The sequence below is a fragment of the Anomaloglossus baeobatrachus genome, chromosome 4 (genome assembly GCF_048569485.1).
Source record: "Anomaloglossus baeobatrachus isolate aAnoBae1 chromosome 4, aAnoBae1.hap1, whole genome shotgun sequence".
Classification (NCBI taxonomy): Eukaryota; Metazoa; Chordata; class Amphibia; order Anura; family Aromobatidae; genus Anomaloglossus; species Anomaloglossus baeobatrachus.
In genome coordinates, this window is record NC_134356.1 from 335,935,110 (window position 1) to 335,961,258 (window position 26,149).

The 26,149-nt window shown below is 41.7% G+C and overlaps 1 protein-coding gene across 1 annotated transcript in view; it reads left to right on the forward strand.

The window, feature by feature from the left end:
* Positions 1 to 26,149, forward strand: part of CPED1 (cadherin like and PC-esterase domain containing 1) — a 519,469-nt gene that overhangs the window by 210,114 nt on the left and 283,206 nt on the right. The window contains exons 9-11 of the mRNA XM_075345048.1: positions 12,121 to 12,273; positions 12,785 to 12,886; positions 22,964 to 23,130. Coding sequence (XP_075201163.1) covers positions 12,121 to 12,273; positions 12,785 to 12,886; positions 22,964 to 23,130 — 422 coding nt within the window. The remainder of the gene's footprint in view (positions 1 to 12,120; positions 12,274 to 12,784; positions 12,887 to 22,963; positions 23,131 to 26,149) is intronic.

The window sequence follows — 26,149 nt, forward strand, 5'->3', positions numbered from 1 at the left end:
ACACCCCAAAAGAAAACAGACAGCTCCAAAAGAAAGTAGACACCCCCCAAATAAATCACACTCACCAGACCATGGACAATTGCAGCTGACACGCTAGCAAGTGCTGACGGTGGATGGGTTCTCGTACAGAGATCTGCGTCACTGTCAGGTACAATATAATATAAGGTCCAACATCACTCTGCTCTCACACACACAGATTGGGTCCAGTATGACTCCACTCACACTAACTCCACACGAGAAATATTGCTTACGGCCAGCAGAGGGATCCAACCACTGTGGAATGCAGGGAGTCATGACAGCATTGCAGATTTGCATGTGAGAGCCCATTCACTTGCCATCTCTATTGTTTAGGGTCTAGTAAGTGTGATTTTTTGGGGTGATGTCTGCTTTATTTTGTGGCTAAAAGTAGATATTGAATAAAAAATTTAAAAATGGAAATTAAAATATAATTATAGTATATCAATTAGCCAGTAGATGGCATCACATGCAATAGGGAAAAATATGAAATATACATTATTGTAATTACTCTGAATAGAGTATTCATCAAATGGTGTATAGCCATGAATAAATTATAAAAGGATATATTTATTACTTGTATCACAGTAAGGCGGGCTTTGCACACTACGACATCGCAGGTGCGATGTTGGTGGAGTCAAATCGAAAGTGACGCACATCCGGCGTTGCAGGCGATATCGTAGTGTGCAAATCCTTTTTGATACGATTACTGAGCGCAAAAGCGTCGTTATAGTATCATCGGTGTAGGGTCCGACATTTCCATAATGCCAGTGCAGCGACAGGTACGATGTAGTTCCTCGTTCCTGCGGCAGCACACATCGCTGTGTGTGAAGCCGCAGGAGCGAGGAACATCTCCTACCTGCGTCCTGGCTGCAATGTGGAAGGAAGAAGGTGGTCGGGATGTTTACATCCTGCTCATCTCCGCCCCTCCGCTGCTATTGGCCGCCTGCCGTGTGACGTCACTGTAACGCCGCACGACCCGCCCCCTTAGGAAGGAGGCGGTTCGCCGGCCAGAGCGACGTCGCAGGACAGGTGAGTGCATGTGAAGCTGGCGTAGCGATAATGTTCACTACGCCAGCAATCACAAGATATCGCTGCTGCGACGGGGGCGGGGACTATCGTGCTCCACATCGCAGCATCGGCTTGCAATGTCGCAGCGTGCAAAGTACCCCTAAAACCCAAGTACTTTTATAATTTATTTCTGACCTTATTTGTGAATAATTGTTGATATCAAAAATAAATGTGGATTGTTGTTCATGGAAATAGACATCCCCTGAAAATAAGCTCTGGAGCATTTTAGGCCCAAAAAAATAATATTAGACCCTATTTTAATTTCAGGGAAACACGGTGCTTGTAGCCCAGCCTTATACTGAGACATTTATTGATTTTGCCAAGTCCAAGAGGTGACTTAGCAGCTTCTATAAATCATAATATATGTAAGATACTAAAGCTTTTTTAAAGGAATGATATTCTTTCTTATTTTTAGTTCCCCATTTCTTTTTTGCTCACATTTGCATTTCTTCTTACAACTCATTATTTGCAGTCATATACAACATTAGGATTCCACATTACATCACGTCAGTGCCGCCCTTCACCTCATAGCACTCTGAAAAGGGTCAAAGTAGCCATGGGGCAGTGCTGTTGATGACTCCAAATGTATTTTGGCTGAGAACACAATTCTAATAAAGCAGGAGAGATAAATCCATCATACTAAATGATCTCAGATTCAGTTATATATAAATCATCAGAAATGAGCCCCGGTGGGATTTCTTTATTATTCTCACATCTGCAGAACTGCTTAGTTACTCTCTATGAAATAGAATCAGATTTATCTAATAAAAAAATACTTTGGGTCCTGAATAGTTTCCAGTATGATGGTATGGGAAAAGTCAGAGATCACAATGGGCGCTGCTAGCTTCCACTGTGAGATGTAGTGCTCTAAAGCATTTAAAGTAGAGCAATTCTTAAAAGGTCTTCCATATTATTAAAGATGATGTATTGAAGGGGAGTAGAACCTAAATTAATAAATAAGAGGGGCCTCAAAGACTAATGGCCCACTCTCAGCCAATTAACAAGCGCCGATGTATAACACACAAGTCATTGCGGGTTTACTGGCCTGCTTAAAGTTGACGAAAACTGATGGGACAGAGTTACTTAGTGCGAGTTAGTGCGACTGATTTGTCCTCATAAAACATGGTGTTGTTGACAGCATGGTCCCTGTTTACACCGGGTGACAGTTACCACTGATTTTTATGCGGATATAAATGCTCTGATCCCATTGATCGTTAGTTGCATGATCATCTGCGTGTTTACAAATGCGCTAATGAATACTTGAGACTAGCTGATAATCTGCTGGCAATGGGGCATTAATCTGCTTCTAAGGTGAAGATCAGAGATTAAAACCTTCTGCTTTTGCAAGGCTATATATAATAGATCAGTTGCTCACATTCTGCTTTATGAACCCTTACCATTAGAGTTGGTGAAAAGACCAGTCCATTGGCAGTTAACTGTGGCAGCTGGACTGCAGCCTTGAGAACCGCCCCACACCCACCGGCATCCAAGAATCTTTTGTTTGCAACTCTATAAATCATCCAGTTAATCAAAAGAAGAGCCAAGAGATTCCATTATTATTTTAGGGTTTAGCTACACCTAACATGGAGCAACTACCCATGGCTGCTATCCCTATAGGAAGACAGCTCGTGTAATGAAAAGAGAACTGAAGAATATTGCAGTATCATATTTAGCATTCATATATATTTGTCCCTAATTACATAGTACATAAACCACCTGAACTGTATATCCTAAGCAATATCTTTTAATGTACAGCTCTGTCATTACTAATGCATACACTTCACAATGTATTTCTTACTCTCTGGCTGCAAAATATGGAGTCTGTAAATGCAAGTATCCCCTAGCTTTTTCAAACACTTTTCAAAAGTCGTAATTCACTAATAGAGATGAGTGAATCTGAGGTTCGTGTTCAGTGTTCATACCGAACATAGACTTTACATAAAAAAAAAAACAGAGTTCGGACCTGTGGAAGTTCGGTTCGGCGGGTTTAGCCAGACTTTAGATGAAGTTTGGTTTGGGACCAGGACTTGACCTGAATCCCAAAGGAAGCCACTAATTCAGGTCTCCGCTCACATGCAGTCAGCCATAAACAGAACTCTTCCAGGAGAGGGTGAGCGGGGTTTTTCCATTTTTTTTTGTTTGGTGCACACTACACAAAATCATGCTGTTGTTGCCCCCAGTGCAAGCCATTCCAACACTGCAAATGGCTTGTACTGGGCTGAGCACCACGCATACCTGAGCACAGCAATGCTTGCATAAGTGGTTTGCATACTTAAAGCACCAAAATCCATACCTAAATTCTGTTTTTTTTTAAAAAAAATTCTGTATTTGGTTTGAACACCAAACACTGAACTTTGGGTTCACTCATCTCTAGTCTTTTGGCTAGTGATGGGCAAACCTGAACTGTAAAGTTCAGGGTCTGACCACGGACTTGTCAGGGAAGTCCGTGTTACTCTTCGGTTTCGACCACCTAAATAAAAATTGAAAAAAGTTAAAAGGAAGCAAAATAGAAATTAAAAGAGGACAATAATACTTACTGAGTCTCCTGCACTGCTGTCACACTACTTCTGGGTCCAATCAATAGCTCTCATGGATATTCACTGGCCACCATCTGTGACAGCATCTGTGATTGGTTGCAGTCAGACTGCTGGTGTCTATGATTGGTTGTGGAGTCTGAAAATAAATACCATAAATAATCGTAAAAATGGATTAGGGTCCCCCATATTTAGATACCCTGCACAGAAAAAGCAGACAGCTACAGACTGCAACCCCCAGCTGTGTGCTTTATCTTGGCTGTGTATCAAACTAGGAGGAACACCATGTGGCTTTTTTAAAATTATTTAAATAAATCATTTTTTAAAAAAATGTCATGCTGTCCCCTCCTCTAATTTTGATACCAGTAAGATAAAGTGGACAGCTGGTGGCTGGTCTTCTTAGGCTGGGGTGGCCCATGGTTATTGGGCCCCACCAGTCTAAAAATAGCTGCCCACAGCTGCCCCAGAATTGTTGCATATTTTTTATTTTGTGCGCATTATTGCTGATCACAATGTTTTTACCTCCAGTTAGAGCTGTTAAAACACTGCAAGTGGCTTGTACTGGGCTGAGCACAAACTGTACCTGAGCACAGCGATGCTCATGCAAGTGGTTTGCAAAAGTAAAGCACTTGAATTCCAAACCCAAACTCTATTTTTTTTTGTAAAGTCTTTGTTTGGTACAAACATTGAACTTTGGCTTTGCTCATCTTTACTTATATGGGGTTCAATGTCTGGGCGGTTGTTCAAGTCTGGACACTAACCAGACTTTTTTTTTTTTTTTAAGTATGGCCAGACCCAATGAACCCGAAAAATTGCGGGTTCGTCCATCTCTACTTATGACATGTATAAAATGAGATTGGTTTATAGCGACTAGAGATGAGCGAACCGGTCGTGGTTCGGCTCCAGTTCGGTTCGTCGAACGGAGGTCTCGTTCGAGTTCAGTTCGTCGAACGTTCGACGAACCGAACTCGAACCACATAGGAAACAATGGCAGGCAATCACAAACACATAAAAACACCTAGAAAACACCCTCAAAGGTGTCCAAAAGGTGACAAACAACTCACAACACAACACAAACACATGGGAAAGTGACAAGGACATATACTCATGGGAAAACAAAAGAGCTGGACAAGGAAAAAGAGGAGGAGACACAGATATAGGCATGGCACACCCTTCTAAAATCATGTAAAACACCGCAAGGTGACTCCAAGCGGAGTCTCCCTTTTTACCAAAAATTGGGCCACACACACACACCCACCCCTTCGGTAGCAGCACTTGTGCCCCAGTTGTACACTTCACAGCTAGATTTGCATCAAGCACATTCAAAAATACGCCATACTTAACCGTCCCCAGGATGATACCGGGGTAGGTAGCAAAGTCTTTCCTGATCCCAGCTCTGTGCATCTTGGATCATTTTTAAAAACAATGTAAGCAAGGGTTACTCCAAGCGGAGTCTCCCTTTTTTCCAAAAATTGGGCCCCACACACACCCACCCCTTCAGTGGCAGCACTTGTGCCCCAGTTGTACACTTCACAGCTAGATTTGCATCAAGCACATTCAAAAATACGCCATTCTTAACTGTCCCCAGGATGACACCGGGGTAGGTAGCAAAGTCTTTCCTGATCCCAGCTCTGTTCATCTTGGCTCCTTTTTAAAAACACTGTAAGCAAGGGTTACTCCAAGTGGAGTCTCCCTTTTTTCCAAAAATTGGGCCCCACAGACACCCCATCAGTGGCAGCACTTGTGCCCTAGTTGCAAACAGGATGTTTTGATTTGCATCAAGCACATTCAAAAATACGCCATCCTTAACCGTCCTCAGGATGACACCGGGGTAGGTAGCTAAGTCTTTCCTGATCCCAGCTCTGTTCATCTTGGCACCTTTTTAAAAACACTGTAAGCAAGGGTTACTCCAAGCGGAGTCTCCCTTTTTTCCAAAAATTGGGCCCCACACACGCCCACCTCTTCAGTGGCAGCAGTTGTGCCCCAGTTGTACACTTCACAGCTAGATTTGCATCAAGCGCATTCAAAAATACGCCATTCTTAACTGTCCCCAGGATGACACCGGGGTAGGTAGCAAAGTCTTTGCTGAACCATGACTTGTTGATCTTGGCTCCTTTTTAAAAACACGGCAAGCAAGGGTCACTCCAAGCGGAGTCTCCCTTTTTTCCAAAAATTGGGCCCCACACACACCCACCCCTTCAGTGGCAGCAGTTGTGCCCCAGTTGTACACTTCACAGCTAGATTTTCATCAAGCACATTCAAAAATACGCCATTCTTAACCGTCCCCAGGATGACACCAGGGTAGGTAGCAAAGTCTTTGCTGAACCATGACTTGTTCATCTTGGCTCCTTTTTAAAAACACGGCAAACAAGGGTTACTCCAAGCGGAGTCTCCCTTTTTTCCAAAAATTGGGCCTCACACACACACCCACCCCTTCAGTGGCAGCAGTTGTGACCCAGTTGTACACTTCACAGCTAGAGTTGCATCAAGCACATTCAAAAATACGCCATTCTTAACCGTCCCCAGGATGACACCGGGGTAGGTAGCAAAGTCTTTGCTGAACCATGACTTGTTCATCTTGGCTCCTTTTTAAAAACACGGCAAACAAGGGTTACTCCAAGCGGAGTCTCCCTTTTTTTCAAAAATTGGGCCTCACACACACACCCACCCCTTCAGTGGCAGCAGTTGTGACCCAGTTGTACACTTCACAGCTAGATTTGCATCAAGCACATTCAAAAATACGCCATTCTTAACCGTCCCCAGGATGACACCGGGGTAGGTAGCAAAGTCTTTGCTGAACCATGACTTGTTCATCTTGGCTCCTTTTAAAAAACACAGCAAGCAAGGGTTACTCCAAGCGTAGTCTCTCTTTTTTCCAAAAATTGGGCCACACAGACACCCCATCAATGGCAGCACTTGTGCCCTAGTTGCAAACAGGATGTTTTGATTTGCATCAAGCACATTCCAAATCCACAAGCATTTTCTCTCCCCAGGATGACACAGGGGTAGTAAATTCCTTGTGGATCCATGACTTGTTCATTTTGATGAACGTTAGTCTGTCCACATTGTCACTGGACAGACGCGTGCGCTTATCTGTCAGCACACACACAGCAGCACTGAAGACACGTTCAGAGACAACGCTGGCAGCTGGACACGACAAAATCTCCAAGGCGTAAGTTGAGAGCTCTGGCCATTTTTCAAGATTTGAAGCCCAAAATGAGCAAGGCTCCATTTGCAAAGTCATGGCATCAATATTCATTTGGAGATACTCCTGTATCATCCTCTCCAGCCATTGACTATGTGTCAGACTTGTTGTCTCTGGTGGCCTTGCAAAGGACGGTCTAAAAAAATTATGAAAAGATTCCATAAAATTGCTGTTACCAGCACCAGATACGGTGCTACTGGTACGGGTAGACTGTTGAAGATGACGAGACCGTCCCATGTTTGTCAAGTTACAACTGGGAGATTCACTCCCTGCACCTGCACGGTTGTTTGGTGGAAAAACCGAGCTAAGATCGAGTAACAGCTTCTGCTGATATTCCTGCATACGTGCGTCCCTTTCTATGGCTGGAATTATGTCACACAATTTGGACTTGTACCGGGGATCTAATAGTGTGGCAAGCCAGTAGTCATCATCACTTCTAATTTTGACAATACGAGGGTCATGTTGGAGGTAGTGCAGCAAGAAGGCGCTCATGTGTCTTGCGCAGCCATGCGGACCAAGTCCACGCTGTGTTTGTGGCATAGAGGTGCTAACCGTTCTTTCTTCCTCTGACATCTCCCCCCAACCTCTTTCAACAGAAATTTGACCAAGGTCTCTCTCATCCGCTGAGTCTTCCATGTCCATGGACAGTTCTTCCTCCATTTCTTCATGTTCTCTTGCACCTTCCTCAACATTTCGCCTGCTACCATGCGCCCTTGTTGATCCCTGTCCCCCATGGTCCCATGCCTGCCGCGTTGGTGATGATGAATGTCTGGACCTTGGTGATGTTGTTGTGTCTTGCGCATATGAATCCTCCTGTAGTTCCCCCCCTTCCTGTTGTCTCACCCCCTGACTCCGAATAGTGTTTAGCGTGTGCTTCAGCATGTAAATGACTGGAATTGTCATGCTGATAATGGCATTGTCAGCGCTAAACATATTCGTCGCCATGTCGAAACTGTGCAGAAGGGTGCATAGGTCCTTGATCTGAGACCACTCCATCAGGGTGATCTGCCCCACCTCTGCATCTCGTTGGCCCAGGCTATACGTCATGACGTATTGCACCAGGGCTCGGCGGTGCTGCCACAGTCGCTGTAACATGTGGAGAGTCGAATTCCAGCGTGTCGCCACATCGCATTTCATGCGATGAACCAGCAGGCTGAAAGACTTCTGGAGCGATGCAAGTCGCTCAGCTGCGGCGGTTGAACGGCGGAAGTGAGCAGACAGTTTTCGTGCCCTGGTCAGAAGGCCATCTAGGCCGGGATAGTGTGCTAAAAATTGCTGGACAACAAGGTTCAACACGTGAGCCATACAAGGCACGTGTGTCACCTTGCCCAGGCGAAGGGCCGCACCCATTTTTGCAGCATTGTCGCACACGGCCTTACCAGGCTGCAGGTTGAGTGGAGACAACCATTTATTAAATTCAGTCTCCAGAGCTGCCCACAACTCAGCCGCTGTGTGACTCCTATTTCCAAGACATGTCAAGCTAAAGACCGCCTGATGCTGTTGCGCTCTGCTGCCAGCATAGTAATGAGGGGTGCGTGATTCCTTCTGCGCAGTGCGAACGCTGGTGGCCTGACCAGGCAGGCTTGGGGCGGAGGTGGAGGACCCAGATGAGGTGGAGGAGGCAGAAGCAGTGGCGGAACTTGGACAGACAGAGGATTGACACACAAGTCGTGGGGACGGCAAGACTTGTGCAGCAGACCCTTCACCATCTATCACCATAGTTACCCAGTGCCCAGTCAGCGACATGTAACATCCCTGTCCATGCTTACTAGTCCAAGTATCGGTGGTGAAATGCACCCGTTGACACACAGAGTTTCTCAAGGAAGCGGTGATGTTGTGTGCGACATGCTGGTGTAGCGCGGGCACACCTTTCTTAGAGAAGTAGTGGCGACTGGGCATCTGGTACTGGGGCACAGCGACAGACATAAGGTCTCTAAAATCCTGTGTGTCCACCAGGCGGAAAGGCAGCATTTCGGTAGCCAAGAGCTTACAGAGGGATAAAGTCAACCTCTTAGCTTTGTCATGGGTCGCAGGAAATGGCCTTTTATTTGTCCACATCTGAGGGACAGAGATCTGGCTGCTGTGTGTAGACGGTGTTGAGTAGGGTGTCCCTGGAAAAATGCAGCTTTGTGAGGAAAGTGCAGGTGTAGACATGATGTCGCTTTCATCCAACGTTGGTGCTATCAATGTCTGAGAAAGCTGTACACACGTACTTGTTTCCCCTTCCAAACCAACTGACGACCTACCAAGCAAACTGCCTGTTGCGGTTACAGTGGTGGAAGTTGTGCGTGGAAAACCAGGTGTGACAGCTGTCCCCACAGTCCTAGAAGATGAAGAGCGCGCGGATGCACTAGAAGGGGCAGGCGGTGGATGGTTCACTCCGCTAGGCCGCATTGCAGCACAGTGAGCTTCCCACCGGGACATATGATATTTATTCATGTGACGATTCATGGAAGAAGTTGTCAAACTGCTGAGGTTTTGCCCTCTACTAACAGAATCATGACAAATTTTACAGATCACATAATTTGGGCGATCTTTTACTATGTCAATAAAGGACCAGGCTAGGCAAGGCTTAGAGGGCATGCGACCTGCTGAACCACCCCGACTAGTGCTCAGAGGCACAGTGGTGGCTGAGGATGCAGTTGTAGACGTGCTACCAGTACTCCTACTCTGTCCAGGAAGGCGCAAGGTAACTTCGTCGTCAGTTGCATCCTCCTCCACCATCTCTGTTGACCTCCTCGAGGGCCTGACTGTGGGTTGACAGTAGGTGGGATCTAGAACTTCCTCATCAATTGTTGTGTTTGCACTCCCCTCACCCTCAGACCGAGCCTCTTCTTGCCCTGACCGAATATTTAAGTTGTCATCCCAATCTGGTATCTGCGTCTCATCGTCATCAGTATGTTCCTCATTGTCTATAACAACAGGTGTTACAGTTTGTGAAAAAGGGTCAACATTATGCTCAGAAACTTGGTCCTCACGGCCTGAATCAGAGTCACAAAGGTTCTGGGCATCACTGCAGACCATTTCCTGGTCTGTACTCACTGTAGCTTGGGAGCAGACCTCTGATTCCCAGGCTATAGTGTGACTGAACAGCTCTGCAGACTCAGCCATCTCAGTTCCACCATACTGTGCAGGGCGGATGGAGACTTCAGAGCTGGGAGAAAGCAAGTTTGATTGGGATGACAACTCAGAGGACTGGTGTTTTTTGGATGCGGTAGTTGAGGTGGCGGAGAGGGCACTTGTTGGACTACTACTTGAGATCCATTCAAACATTTTCCTTTTTTGGCCATCATCTACCTTTGTTCCAGTTGTCCGTGTCCGTAAAAAAGGGAGCACATCGGATTGTCCACGGTAAGTAGTAGACATCTTTGCTGAAGATGGTCTATCTTCAGCAGATGTTAATGGAGCTTTGCCACCTTCCCCACGGACAAACCCTTTTTTTCCTTTTCCAACACGCCTCTTCCCCTTTCCACCAGCATCTGTCATTTTGCCACTCATTTTGATTGCGACAAGATTGTGCACTTAAAATGTGGTAGTAAAAATTGAGAGGTAGTGTAGATTGCAGTGGTGGTCTAGCTTTATTAACAGCAGAATAAACAACAATAATTATCCCTGACAATGCAACTACGGCCCTTAAACTGGCATCAGTGTTTGCTAGTATAATGGCTTAGTAACAATGAGTTTGAGTGTGCAATGCAGGCAGACGGGCTGGAAATATCTTTGCACTAGTGGGACAATACAGAAGTCCAACAGCCACGTTTAGGATGCCACTAAGTTCACTCAGTGTTTGCTAGTATAATGGCTTAGTAACAATGAGTTTGAGTGTGCAATGCAGGCAGACCTGCTGCAAATATCTTTGCACTAGTGGGACAATACAGAAGTCCAACAGCCACGTTTAGGATGCCACTAAGTTCACTCAGTGTTTGCTAGTATAATGGCTTAGTAACAATGAGTTTGAGTGTGCAAAGGGCAGGAGGGTACAGTGGCAGGTTTGTGGGTCTCTGGGTAGAGGAAAGGAAGCCTGCCTTTCTATCCCTCCTAATGGGGAAATGCAGCGAGGAAATCCCTTACCTTAGCTACACAGACGCTGTCATCTTGTGTAGCTATTAAACTCTGTTTTCACGGACCTGCCACCTATGGCTCTGACCCTGCCGGTATTAGCCCTTAAAAGGACTGATAGAAAGTGCTATCCCTATTCTGTACAGCGCTGTGTATAGAGCGTACACAGCAGTATCGGAGATAGGCGCTGCGCCAGCGGTGACTGACACCAAGGACGCAGAAGAGATAATGGCGTCCGGACGGGCAGATACTCGTTTTTATAATCCAGGGACATGTGACATGGACATCCTATCACACATGCCATTGCTTCTCTGGCTAAAAGTACACTTAGCTGTGTGTGTGTCTGGGATTGGCTGAGATGCTGGCCCGCCCCACTACACGCGCGCGCTTAGGGAAGGAAGACAAGGGAAAAAAAAAAAAAATGGCGATCGCCATTATCCATACAGCAGTGATCTGAATGCACTGTTCCCGCACACTATACACTGAAATTTCATAATAGTGTGAGTCACAGAGTGACTTACACTATTACAGCGGAAAGCCAGCTAGTAATTAGCTGGTCTTTTTGCTGCTAGAACCGTTCTCGAACGTATCTAGAACTATCGAGCTTTAGCAAAAAGCTCGAGTTCTAGTTCTATCTAGAACAGCCCCCAAAATCACTCGAGCCGCGAACTGGAGAACCTCGAACCACGAACCGCGCTCAACTCTAATAGCGACCCATTGGTGTAAAATATAGATGTATAACTATATCCAATAAGAGATCACCATCAAAGATTTAGTTATATGGTTCTTACATCCCTAAATACGATAATACACCATGGTCTGATTTAAAAAAAAAATATTCCCAAACCAATAAAGCTATAGAAATCAAATAAATATTTAAAATAATTTTTATTTCAAATATCATTAAAAGTTTCTAACATATTACAGATATAACATTTCTCACCTCTGTCTCTGGTTGTAATAATGTGAAACTCCATTGGAAATTTTATATCTGTATGTTAAAAACTTTTAATGATATTTGAGATACAAAATATTTTTATTTGATTTCTATAGCTTATTGGTTTGGGATTTTTTTTTTAATCAGACCATGGTGTATTATGTTATAGTTTGAAGCTTTAGCACTCTGTGGGGAAATAGAATTTATACGGGCACTTTGTGAATAAATCCCTAAATACGAGTCTTGTTCTCTGCATACAAATTGTGCAAGGAGTAATAGCCTAATGTTTTCTTTCCAAGGTAAAAGAACAACTTATTTTCAGTGATCTAAGTGTGGATGGCTACAGTGCTATGGAAGCCATATTAGAAGATGTATTCAATTTTGTATTATACAACCACTCATCCGGTGTGCTTGAAGCAATGGAAAAAACACAAACCTGTCTTTCTCTAAAAGTAAGTCTTCAATATACTGGTTCTTTATATTACATTTACAGCTTTATCATTTATATTATGGGTAAGTTTGTTTTCATACTTTTATAAACTATTTTTTTAATGATTTTAGCCTATAATGTTTTACCTTTTTAACCAATTGGTTTTCATAATTATTTGTATATAAGCGCTATGTGTTATGCTTTGTTGTTCTTCAAGCCCCTGCTCACCTACCATGTATTGTACTCCATGGGTCTTTAGTTATCTTTTATGTTTTGTACATTAGTCAATTTGTATTAAATATTTTTTTAATAAATTGATTAAAAACATATTTCTGTATTTCAGTAATGTGAGGCCACATGGTATTGCATTTATCTGTCTGCATGTATGGCTATTAGATGAACCCCTAATGAATTTTATGAGGACACACTGATGAAATTATTTAACAATTTGGAACATGGACATGGAAAATGAGAAATACTTTATAAACAGGTTTACATTCATTAATATTAATGTATACGTTGTCATTTTTTAGAATACTTGCTGGATGGACTCCATTCTTGCTATTACATGGGAACAAATGGAAAACTTATGTTCTTTAATACAGGAGCAAACAAAACTGGGAAAGTTTGAGATGGTAATATATTTTGGTTTAACGTTAGTCATGTCATTATCATTTCTCACTGCAAGTGTTATTATAGTACAGTTTTCCATATGCATTGCCAAAATGTTATCTCGTTATATGGAAAGATACTATTAATTTCCATTATAGAATAAACAAGTATTAAGGGTTTACCAGCTCAACAGCTCAGAATAGTCAGTATGTTACAACATGATATCTATATGTGTAACATATGTCCTCTCACCTAGCACGAACTGGCCAGGGTGTGAACTGTTACCTTTGCATTCCTAATAACAGACAACTCAAGGTTTGCTTTACAGTGTAGCTGCAGGAAGCCATATCTATTTAACCAAAAGAATACTGCTTTTAATGAACAGCATGAAACTGCTAATGTTGGTCATTAGTTATTGGATAGCGGTGTATAATCCTGAATTTCATGATTATTTCACTTTGCAGAGACTGACAAATCAATCTGGCTGTCAGTGGTGAGGAGTCTTATAGCTGCAATGCTCCTCTGGGAAATATTCAAATTGTCTCTTCAGGGAGGAAGGAGACAAACTCTAGCGCCACCTATTGGAAGTAGCCATCCTAAAAGTCAAAAGTGACTCTCCAACGAGCCTTTTCATATGACCTAGGATTTATGCCAGATCAGAATCTCAATTTGCAGACATGGTAACCAGATTGCTTTGTCAGTCTCAGCAAGGAGAAACGTTTTCCCCTGAGACCCCAGTAGAGCTTCTCATTCAGCCAGATCAGACTTCATACTTTGCACTGACGAGGGACAATCATCCCAAAACACCATGTCTGCAAACTGAGGTTCTGATCTGGCATAAAAATCCTAGGTCATATGAAAAGGCTCATTGGAGAGTCACTTTTGACTTTTAGGATTGCTACTTCCAATAGGTGGCACTAGAGTTTGTCTCCTTCCTCCCTGAAGAGACAATGTGAATGATTATTTCATGAATATGATTACTATTATAAGAAAGGCAGGGCTGTTGTGTTAATGGTTTGCATTGTGAAAAATGTTGCCTAAAAGTAGGATGAGTTGTAGAAAAGACAATAAAAGTGAATGTCTATTCAAAATCCTAGTGGTGTTTTTTCTTTGTGACTACTTAGTAGCTACAATCATGGCCGAAAGTGTTGGCACCTTTGAAATTTTTCCAGAAAATGAAGTATTTCTCCCAATAAATTATTTCAATTACACGTTGTGTTATACACATGTTTATGTCCTTTGTGTTTATTGGAACAACACACAAAAAAGGCAAATCGGACAAAATTTCACACAAAACCCCCAAAATGAGCCCGACAAAATTGTTGTCACCCTTATCTTAATATTTGGTTGCACACCCTTTGGAATAAATAACTGCAATCAATTGCTTCCTATAACTATCAACAAGCTTCTTACACTTCTCAACTGGAATTTTGGACCACTCTTCTTTTGTAAACTGCTCCAAGTCTCTCACATTTGAAGGTGCCTTCTGCCAACAGCAATTTTAAAATCTCTCCTCAGATGTTCAATGGGATTTAGATCTGAACTCATTGCTGGCCACTTAAGAACTCTCCAGCACTTTGCTTCCATTCATTTCTGGGGGCGTCTTGAAGAATTGTGGTGGTTATTGTCCTGCTAGAAAATCCATGACCTAGGATACAAACCCAGTTTTCTGACACTAGACACTACACTGTGACCCAAAATCCTTTGGTAATCTTCAATTTCAAGATGCCTTTCACAGCCAAGGCACCCAGTGCCAGAGGCAGCAAACAAACCCAAAACATCTTTGAACATCCACCATATTTAACTGTAGGTACTGTGTTCTTTTCTTTTTAGGTCTCATTCCATTTTTGGTAAACAGTAGAATGATGTGCTTCACCAAAAAGCTCTATCTTGGTCTCATCTGTCCACAGGACTCTTCCCAGGAAGGATTTGGCACATATATTTTGGAAAGCGGTAGTATAGCTTTCTTGTGTCTGTGTCAGCAGTGGGGTCCTTCTGGCTCTCCTGCCATAGCATTTAATTTCTTTCAAATGTCGATAGATATCTTGCACTGAAACTGATGCACCCTGAGCCTGCAGGATAGCTTGAATTTCTTTGGAACTTGATTAGGGCTTCCTATCCACCATCTGGACTATCCTGCGTTGCAACATTTCATCAATTTTTCTCTACCACATCTAGGGAGATTAGCTACAGTGCCATGAGTTGTAAACTTCTTGATTATGTTGCACACCGTGGATAAAGAAACATCAAGATCTCTGGAGATGGACTTTAATCGTTGAGTTTGTTCATATTTTTCAATAATTTTCAATTTAAAGTCCTCGGATCTCTTTTCCTCTTTCTGTTCTCTATGCTTAGTGTGGCAGACACACAATGAAAATATAAAGAGAAGGGCTGCACACCAGTGACAGTGCAAGGGGAATAAATGTAAAGCAGAAACTGCTGTGTGAATACTGACGTGAAAAATACAATAGCTATATGTAAAAATGAAAATATGGCAATGGAATCTGCATAACTGCCATGAACTTTAAGAATAAGGAGAAATTTAGCTATTGAATTGATCAATGCAACAGAGCTCCAACACCTTGTCATGGTATTCTCTTACTTTGGGGTCCCTAGCTAATGTGTGACCTCTCTTGCAGTTAAAAAACTTACCGTGTATGGGAAGCTGAGACCCAGGCTATGGGCTTTTTCTCATCTGCGTTTAAATAATCACCGCAATACTTGCCCAGTAAAGTGGGGTGAGTGTCATGCGTATGAGGTGCATTTTTTTTCTTACCTAGCATCTCTATGACATGTGAGTGTCATGCGAGTTCCATGTGAGTGCTATGCAAGTCTGTATATTTTTAATACCAAAGATCCGTGTGACATGTATATGCCATCTGTTTGACATGTGTATGCCATCTGTATGACATGCGTATGCCATCCGTAGTGCGATTTTTTTTTTTTCTCGCTCCCATAGGCTTACATGGGGGTGCAAGAGCTGAGACTCGGTGCAAAACGAAGCATGCTGCGATTGCATTGAGAGCCCAATTCGTGTGGAGACAAAACGGGACAGAGGAAACTGTCTCATTGATTAACACTACAGAAACAAGAGAGAAAAATCAGCTCACCGAGTTGCTGTGGTCCGCTGTATCTCCAGGACTGCGCACGGAAGGCTAGGCTGCCATAGAGGAATCAGGGAAGAAAAATTTCCAGCGTGGTCCAAGTTTTCATATAAAAAGTCATCTTTATTAAATCAATCCATAAAATAGGGGTTTACAGGCGGTCAGCAAGGCATATCATAGATGTTATTCAGACCCCACAAAGCATTTTTCTTCATTGATTAACACTGGTGCGAGTGCAAACCGATTTTTTATCGGATTGCACTCGCACAAGAAAATCGCAGCTGGAAAAGCGCCCTATATATGTATAATGTGGACCGGCAATAGGTGTGGGTGGTCCCGGGTTCACAAACGAAAGACTACAAACCAATTAAGAAATTACGTCTGGAATATCATTCTAAGGCGGGCTTTGCACACTACGACATCGCAGGTGCGATGTCGGTGGGGTCAAATTGAAAGTGACGCACATCTGGCATCGCATGCGACATCGCAGTGTGTAAAGCCTAGATGATACGATTAACGAGCGCAAAAGCAAAGCGTCATAATCGTATCATCGCTGCAGCGTCGGTGTAATCCATAATTACGCTGACGTGACGGTCCGATGTTGTTCCTCGCTCCTGCTGGAGCACACATCGCTGTGTGTGAAGTCGCAGGAGCGAGGAACATCTCCTACCGGCATCACCGCGGCTACCGTAGGATATGCGGAAGGAAGGAGGTGGGCGGGATGTTTACATCCTGCTCATCTCCGCCCCTCCGCTCCTATTGGCCGCCTGCCGTGTGACGTCGCAGTGACGCCGCACGACCCGCCCCCTTAATAAGGAGGCAGGTCGCCGGCCAGAGCGACGGTCGCAGGGCAGGTGAGTGCATGTGAAGCCGGCGTAGCGATAATTTTTGCTACGCCAGCTTTCACAAGATATTGTAACTAACACCACTGTCCCACAATAATAATCATAGGATACCCGGAGTGCAAACCTGCACAATGAAAAGCAATAGACATGTTTTAGGATAAAACTCAAAACTTTATTAAATATGTGCTTACAAATTCATATTAAAATTTAAACAGAGGAACACAACAGGGAAGGACGGCTATTATACCCCACCAAAACCATAGGTATTATATTAATTTATTCAAACTCAGTTCATGCAACAAAACATTATTCATATAAATATCATTGATTCAGAGAGACATGCTGCGACAACCCGTCAATGTAAATACCGATATATTACTGTAACATAATTATTACAGCTCTATCTTTTACCGTGCGTCTCTTAAATAAATTATCAGGAGACCAACCAGCTATCATAATTAATTTTGATTGTCGATTTTATATCACTCTATAGCTTCAATATTTGATATATCACAATCCAGACCGCATGAAATAATCGCAACATGTCCCTCCAATCACATATAAGCTGTTCAAATTAAGACATAGGACTAGTCGCTCATAATGCATGGAGATACGATCATCTCAATAGTAGTAGCACACTTTTTTTGAAAAACCTCCATACCCCTGAATGGAGTGTTGATCGTGTCTTACATAAATAGATGCACGGGGCAAATATATCAAAAAATATCAGTATCCTACCACTAAATTTTAATTACAACAATATGAACTTGTTCTTATTATTATTGAAAATGGAGTCAGTCCTAGCTCCATGCATTAATAATTAACAGTCATAGATCGAATTTGTTTGGCACTAAGAATCTCACAAGAAAACCGCACATTCAATCAGTGTCTTAAATTTTATCTGCTACATAAATGCAGAACACGGCCCAATTTGGTTTAGCTTAAAAATCACAAAAATAACGCAACAGATCACTTAGGCTTTGTATACATTAACCTGCCAGTGTCGGACACCCAGATCATCGGTGTATATAAGTTGCATGAAAAATCGGATATAACACTGCATGTGCTACAACTCATTATAGTATAACAAAAATCCTTGTTGAGGAATCTGCACAAAAACTACAGCATATCACAGCTTGTTGTGTAAATCCATTTATCCAACAGCTCTACACAAGTTCAAATCCCGACTTTCCATGCATTTGGTAGACAGCGTATATAGCTCTCATAACACCTGTTACTAAATTTCCATGACACAGCAGGCTCGCCTTTGCTATTAATTAATCCATGCTGTTATGCCACCAACTATAGATCAAAATTGTTGGCCAGACTGAGAGATTATCAAGTGCAATAATGTACAAATATACCCGAAGGACTTCCAATCCCAAAAATAGCGAAGATGGTTAAATCGGCATGAACAATAAATCTTATATGTGATTGGAGGCACATGTTGCGATTATTTCATGCGGTCTGGATTGTGATATATCAAATATTGAAGCTATAGAGTGATATAAAATCGACAATCAAAATTAATTATGATAGCTGGTTGGTCTCCTGATAATTTATTTAAGAGACGCACGGTAAAAGATAGAGCTGTAATAATTATGTTACAGTAATATATCGGTATTTACATTGACGGGTTGTCGCAGCATGTCTCTCTGAATCAATGATATTTATATGAATAATGGTTTTTTGCATGAACTGAGTTTGAATAAATTAATATAATACCTATGGTTTTGGTGGGGTATAATAGCCGTCCTTCCATGGTGTGTTCCTCTGTTTAAATATTAATATGAATTTGTAAGCACATATTTAATAAAGTTTTGGGTTTTATCCTAAAACATGTCTATTGCTTTTCATTGTGCAGGTTTGCACTCCGGGTATCCTATGATTATTATTGTGGGACAGTGGTGTTAGTTATGATTTTGGAGTGATGTTTTATGATATTTGGACAAATTTTGCATTAAAGCGTTCACAAGATATTGTACCTGCGACAGGGGCGGGGACTATCGCGCTCGGCATCGCAGCATCGGCTTGCTATGTCGTAGTGGGCAAAGCCCGCCTAAGTCTGATCTGGGTGAAAAAACCCTAAAAAAGCTCTGTTTCATTGAACAATTCAATAGCCACATTTCTCCTTATTCTTTTAGTTTTTAACTGCAAGAGAGGACACATATTAGGTAGGGACCCCAACGTAAGAGAATACCGTGACGAGGTGTTGGGGCTCTGTTGCATTGATCAATTCAATAGCTAAATTTCTCCTAATTCTTAAAGTTCATGGCAGTTATGCAGATTCCATTGTCATATTTTCATTCTTACATATAGCTATTGTATTTTTCATGTCAGTATTCATACAGCAGTTTCTGGTCTACATTTATTCCCCTTGCACTGTCACTGGTGTGTAGCCCTTCTCTTTATATAGTGAAGGGTTTTTTTTAGGGTTTTTGCACCCAGTTCAGACTAAAGGGGACTTTACATGCAACAACATCGCTAACGAGATGTCGTTAGGGTCACGGAATTCGTGACGCACATCCAGCCTCGTTAGCGACGTCGTTGAAACGTCGTGAAACGTACGAACGACTGCTAACAATCAAAATTACTCACCTAATCGTTGATCGTTGACACGTCATTCTAATCCCAAATATCGTTGCTGTTGCAGGACGCAGGTTGTTCGTCATTCCTGAGGCAGCACACATCGCTATGTGTGACACCCCAGGAACAAGGAGCAACACCTTACCTGCATCCAGCCAGCAACGAGGTGGGTGTCACTTTCTTTCGGCTGCTTTTCCGCCCCTCCGCTTCTATTGGACGGCTGCCGTGTGACGTCGCTGTGACGCCGCACGAACCGCCCCTTTAGAAAGGAGGCGGTTTGCCTGCCACAGCGACATCGCTAGGCAGGTAAGTTCGTGTGACAGGTCCAAGCAATGTTGTGTGCCACGGGCAGCGATTTGCCTGTAATGCACAACCAACGGGGGCGGGTGCTTTCACCAGCGACATCGCTGGCGATGTCGCTGTGTGTAAAGCAGCCTTTAGAATGGTGTTCCAGACGTTATTTCTTAACACAATGAAAATATTGAATCAACTTCTCTTTTAATCTGGTTTCAGGTGTGATTTTCATTCCCACACCTGTTACTTGCAACAAGTGAGTTTGAATAAGTGTCACATGCTTGAAAGAAAATTGTTTAACCATAATTATGGAAAAGTGCCAACAACTTTGTCTGGCCCATTTTTGGGGTTTTGTGTGAAATTATGTCCAATTTGCCCTTTTTTCTAAGTTTTTTTTGTGTTGTTCCAATACACACAAAGAAAACAATTGTATATAATAAAACATGTGTAATTGCAATAATTTTCTGGGAGAAATACTTTATTTTCAGGAACCATTTGAAGGGTGTCAACACTTTCAGCCAAGATTGCTCACGCTAGCGTATAAAAAAAAAGGTCTGATTTTGATCCAGAAAAGTTGGTCAAGTATCATGCGTATGTCATTCCATATGTAATTTAAGTGCTATGCGAGTGTGTGATTATTTTATCACCTAGCATTTGTATGCCATCCATATGACATGCATTTTTTTTCTCAGCTGCTATTATTAAACAATCATTTACAGAACCATGTACTGTGTCCTATGCTACAAGATTGTATTGCATCCATAAAAAATGAATGCCACTAGTAGGTCTGTGTGGCATTTGTTTCTTTCTCCCACTAATAGACTTGCATTGTTGAGTCTTGTCTGATTTACGTGGCCAATCGCAGCATGCTGCAATTTTTGCCTCAGGCAGAATACTGCTGAGAGTAAAATAGCAGATCTGCACTGTCTCATTGAATAACATTGAACCGAGTGCAATATCTTTTTTCTCACATTGTACTTATTGTATTTATTTATACGCTAGTGTGAGCGAGCCCTAAAACTGAAGCAAGGGACAAAAGAACCCCAGACTGGGGTCTACACAATCAACTCGTCTCAGTATTCTGATTCACCAAATTTCATTATAGTCATGCAAAAGGGACTATTGAATTCCCTGGTGTGTCCCTGTGCACAGATGGGCCCACCACCCTTTACATGAGCAGTATTTGGGATAATATACTTGATTCAGTATGTAAAGAGAAAGGACTAATGTAATCATTCATTTAACAAACAATCCAGTGTATTATTATCTAGCATAGATAATCTGTGAATGAGGGTAATGTAATATTTGAAAGCAGTTGAACAGTGGACCCCCAAAGGTAATCCTTCTGGTGGGTCCTTGGCACTCCAGGCCAAGACTGATTATAGTCAACCCATTTAGCACAACGCTGTTTGCCGCTAATGTTCTGATTATGACTGTTGGCAAACATCATCTTAAAAATACATCTAATGGTTTATCCAGCTTTTTATTTTGTTTTTATCTGAAGCAGCCATTAGATCACTTCTGTACACAAGACAAAATGTTAACGGAAAGTGGTGGACTATTTTACAATGGTCTGTCAACATAAGAGGATGGGTAGTCACTTGGGAATACCTAAGAATTTCCGATAGGATGTAAAAAATGTGAAAATTGTTTTTCCAAGTCTGACAACCCTTAAGATTCTAAAAAATGTATGCTGTTCCGTCAACGTTTACCGCAGATCAACAACAGATAAGCTTGTGGGTTGAACCTACTAAAAGTGGTGATATACATATGCTTTTACTTATCAGATAAATCAAAAATTGTGCTGAGTTCCTATTAGTTTTCCTGAAAGCACCCTTATGGTACGGCTCCAAATCAACAACCATGTGGGCTTCATTAATACTTCATATAATAAAAAAGTGATTTACTATAAATTTAGTTGTGTACATTGCGCATTGACTGATTTACTAATAAATCTCAAAAACAGAACATAGAGATATATGGATTTTTATATAGATGTGTTCCAAGTCCTCTATTTCATTTTTACATCACATATTTATAATGCTCCTGTTAACAGGACACTTGTGGAGTGATGTTGAACTCTTCACCGGCTCACAGACACAATCATCAGTACATTATTAGCAAATACTTGGCTGATGATGGCAGTGATTAAAAACAGAGAGCTCAGGCAACACTGCCATTAATTTTCTGATGATATCCCACATATCTTTCAGCTAAATAATGAAGCCGGGGCAGAAGAACAAAACTAATTATGTAATGAATGAAAGCAAGGCCAGGCCAGTCACAACAGACAACTGCTATAACTCTTAAATCACCTTTAACTAAACCCAGACTAAATGAGAATAATGCAGTGTATCTTAAAACGGTACTTTCCAGTAACATATTGTCATGCCATGCCATGCCCAGCTTAGAAGGGAGGTCCTAAAAGATATTATAGAATAACATGTACCAACTGAAAAATGTTGGAAACTCTACCTGTAGCTCTGCGCATGTACTATTAATTAAGCAATGATTAGACTTAAGGGTATGGATTCTCGTAACCCTGGTCCATGTCCAGGTCAGTGTCATGGACAGTAGCTGTGCAAACTTCCTGAGCTTCTAGGTTTCCTAGAGCAGTGTTTGATTTTCCTTCCCGACGTAGCATCATCTATGTGATGTGCGGCACACAGGTGACATCTTGCCAGCCCGGCTAGTCATAAGCCAAGCCCAGGATCCCAGATGGTAATAAGATTTGTGCTACTACCTGTCCATGGTCACCATGGATGGGGTTATGTCATAATCTTTAGTAAGTTTACTAAAGTTTGTAAGTCTGATATCAGACACTTTTGAGTCCATTAAGCTTTTCATGGGTTGTCTGAAAATAGCCAAAAATAATGGTAGAATATGTAGTAAAATCTAAAAATAACATTACTTCCTAGTAAAATCCCTTGCTCATCAAGTGCTAACTTTTGTTTTCCTTTGAACAACGATAATGGTCTTGTGCCACACTCAATAGCTTTACCATTGCAGTAACAGAGCAAGACACTTCTGCATTGACCTAAGAGAGTAATCTGAGAAAATCTAGTTGCTAGAAACTGCTATCTGACCACACCATGAAAAGACGCCTAGCAGCCAAAATGTCAGATATGGATCTGGAGTGGTCTAATCAAAACAGGATCGTTATGTATTTGTCCAAAAATTTGATGTGCATGACTCAAGATGTCATGGTGTAAATAAATATTAGACATTATTTTAGCAATTGCTAAATACTATCATGTTCTTTACATTTCAGCTCTATCCTTCCAATTCTGTTCCAGTAAAGGCATTAATACATGACCTTTATCATAGAACTGACCTTATGGAACATCTTGGATCAATCCTGGCAGTACACGATTTCCTCTCCGACTTATGTGAATGTCTACACTCTTTGCAAGAAAACAATTTGACGGTGACAAACAGGTAAGTTAGATTATGTTTCTATTTTGGGAACAGTTACTTATATATTATATGTATGTGTGTGTGTGTGTGTGTGTGTGTATATATATATATATATATATATATATATATATATATATATATGTATGTGTATGTGTATATATATATATGTATATATATATATATACATACCGTATATATATACACACATACACAGTATATATATATATATATATATATATACAGTTAGGTCCAGAAATATTTGGACAGTGACACAATTTTCGCGAGTTGGGCTCTGCATGCCACCACATTGGATTTGAAATGAAACCTCTACAACAGAATTCAAGTGCAGATTGTAACGTTTAATTTGAAGGTTTGAACAAAAATATCTGATAGAAATTGTAGGAATTGTACACATTTCTTTACAAACACTCCACATTTTAGGAGGTCAAAAGTAATTGGACAAATAAACCAAACCCAAACAAAATATTTTTTTTTTCAATATTTTGTTGCGAATCCTTTGGAGGCAATCACTGCCTTAAGTCTGGAACCCATGGACATCACCAAACGCTGGGTTTCCTCCTTCTTAATGCTTTGCCAGGCCTTTACAGCCGCAGCCTTCAGGTCTTGCTTGTTTGTGGGTCTTTCCGTCTTAAGTCTGGATTTGAGCAAGTGAAATGCATGCTCAATTGGGTTAAGATCTGGTGATTCACTTGGCCATTGCAGAATGTTTCACTTTTTTGCATTCATGAACTCCTGGGTAGCTTTGGCTGTATGCTTGTCGTCATTGTCCATCTGTACTATGAAGCGCCGTCTGATCAACTTTGCGGCATTTGGCTGAATCTGGGCTGAAAGTATATCCCGGTACACTTCAGAATTCATCCGGCTACTCTTGTCTGCTGTTATGTCATCAATAAACACAAGTGACCCAGTGCCATTGAAAGCCATGCATGCCCATGCCATCACGTTGCCTCCACCATGTTTTACAGAGGATGTGGTGTGCCTTGGATCATGTGCCATTCCCTTTCTTCTCCAAACTTTTTTCTTCCCATCATTCTGGTACAGGTTGATCTTTGTCTCATCTGTCCATAGAATACTTTTCCAGAACTGAGCTGGCTTCATGAGGTGTTTTTCAGCAAATTTAACTCTGGCTTGGCTATTTTTGGAATTGATGAATGGTTTGCATCTAGATGTGAACCCTTTGTATTTACTTTCATGGAGTCTTCTCTTTACTGTTGACTTAGAGACAGATACACCTACTTCACTGAGAGTGTTCTGGACTTCAGTTGATGTTGTGAACGGGTTCTTCTTCACCAAAGAAAGTATGCGGCGATCATCCACCACTGTTGTCATCCGTGGATGCCCAGGCCTTTTTGAGTTCCCAAGCTCACCAGTCAATTGCTTTTTTCTCAGAATGTACCCGACTGTTGATTTTGCTACTCCAAGCATGTCTGCTATCTCTCTGATGGATTTTTTCTTTTTTTTCAGCCTCAGGATGTTCTGCTTCACCTCAATTGAGAGTTCCTTAGACCGCATGTTGTCTGGTCACAGCAACAGCTTCCAAATGCAAAACACACACCTGTAATCAACCCCAGACCTTTTAACTACTTCATTGATTACAGGTTAACGAGGGAGACGCCTTCAGAGTTAATTGCAGCCCTTAGAGTCCCTTGTCCAATTACTTTTGGTCCCTTGAAAAAGAGAAGGCTATGCATTACAGAGCTATGATTCCTAAACCCTTTCTCCCATTTGGATGTGAAAACTCTCATATTGCAGCTGGGAGTGTGCACTTTCAGCCCATATTATATATATATAATTGTATTTCTGAACATGTTTTTGTAAACAGCTAAAATAACAAAACTTGTGTCACTGTCCAAATATTTCTGGACCTAACTGTATATACACAGTATTTATATACAGTTGAGTCCTTAGGTCCAGAAATATTTGTACAGTGACCGAATCGTCGTGATTTGACCTCTACATTGCACTATTTATGATTTAAAGTGAAACAACTGAGATGTAATTGAAGTGAAGACTTTCAGGTTTAATTAAAGGGGTTGAATAAAAATATCCTGTAAATGTTTAGTATTTGCAATCATTTTTCTACAAAGCCTCCTTATTTCAGGGGCTCAAAACGAATTGGACAAATTTACTTTACTATAGATAAAATGTTCACTTTTATTACTTTGTAGAAAATCCTTTGCAGGCAATGATTGCCTGAAATCTGGAAGCCATGGACATCACCAAACACAGGGTTTCATCTTTTGTGATGCTTTGCTAGGCCTTTACTGCAGCTGATCTCAGTTATTGCTTGTTTGTAGTCCTTTTGGCAGTGAGTTTTGTCTTAAGCATGTGAAACGCAGCTCCATGGAGTTGAGATCTGGTGTCTGACTCGGCCATTGCAGAACATTCCACTTCTTTGCCTTAAAAATCTCCTGGGTTGCTTTCGCAGTATGTTTTGGGCCATGGTCCATCAGCACCTCTGAAGCACCAATTAACCTTGCTGCATTTCGTTGAATCTGAGCAGAAAGTATCTCTCTATATGCGTTAGAATTCATGCAGCTGCTTCTGTCTTCATTCACATCATGAATAAATTCTAGTGACCCAGTATTATTGGAATTGATCCATGCCTATGCTATCACATTGCCTACACCATGTTTTACAGAGGACCTGGTGTGCTTTGGATCATGAGCCGTTCCAAGCCCTCTCCATACTATCTTCTTTCCATCATTCTGGTACAGGTTGATCTTAGATTCATCTGTCCAAAGGATGAATTCCAGACCTGGGCTGGGTTCTTTATATGTTTTTTTTTGTTTTTTTTTTGGAAAGTCTAATCTGATGTTTCTATTTTTAAGGCTTATCAATAGTTTGCACCTTGTGGTGAATCGTCTGTACTTGCTCTCATAAAGTCTTCTCTTTTTGGTAGACTTAGATACTAAGACACCTATTTCCTGGGGAGTGCTCTTCACTCGGGTGGATGTTGAAGGGGTTTTTTCACTATGGAAAAGATTCTGAGAGCATCCACCTCTGTTGTCTTTCGAGA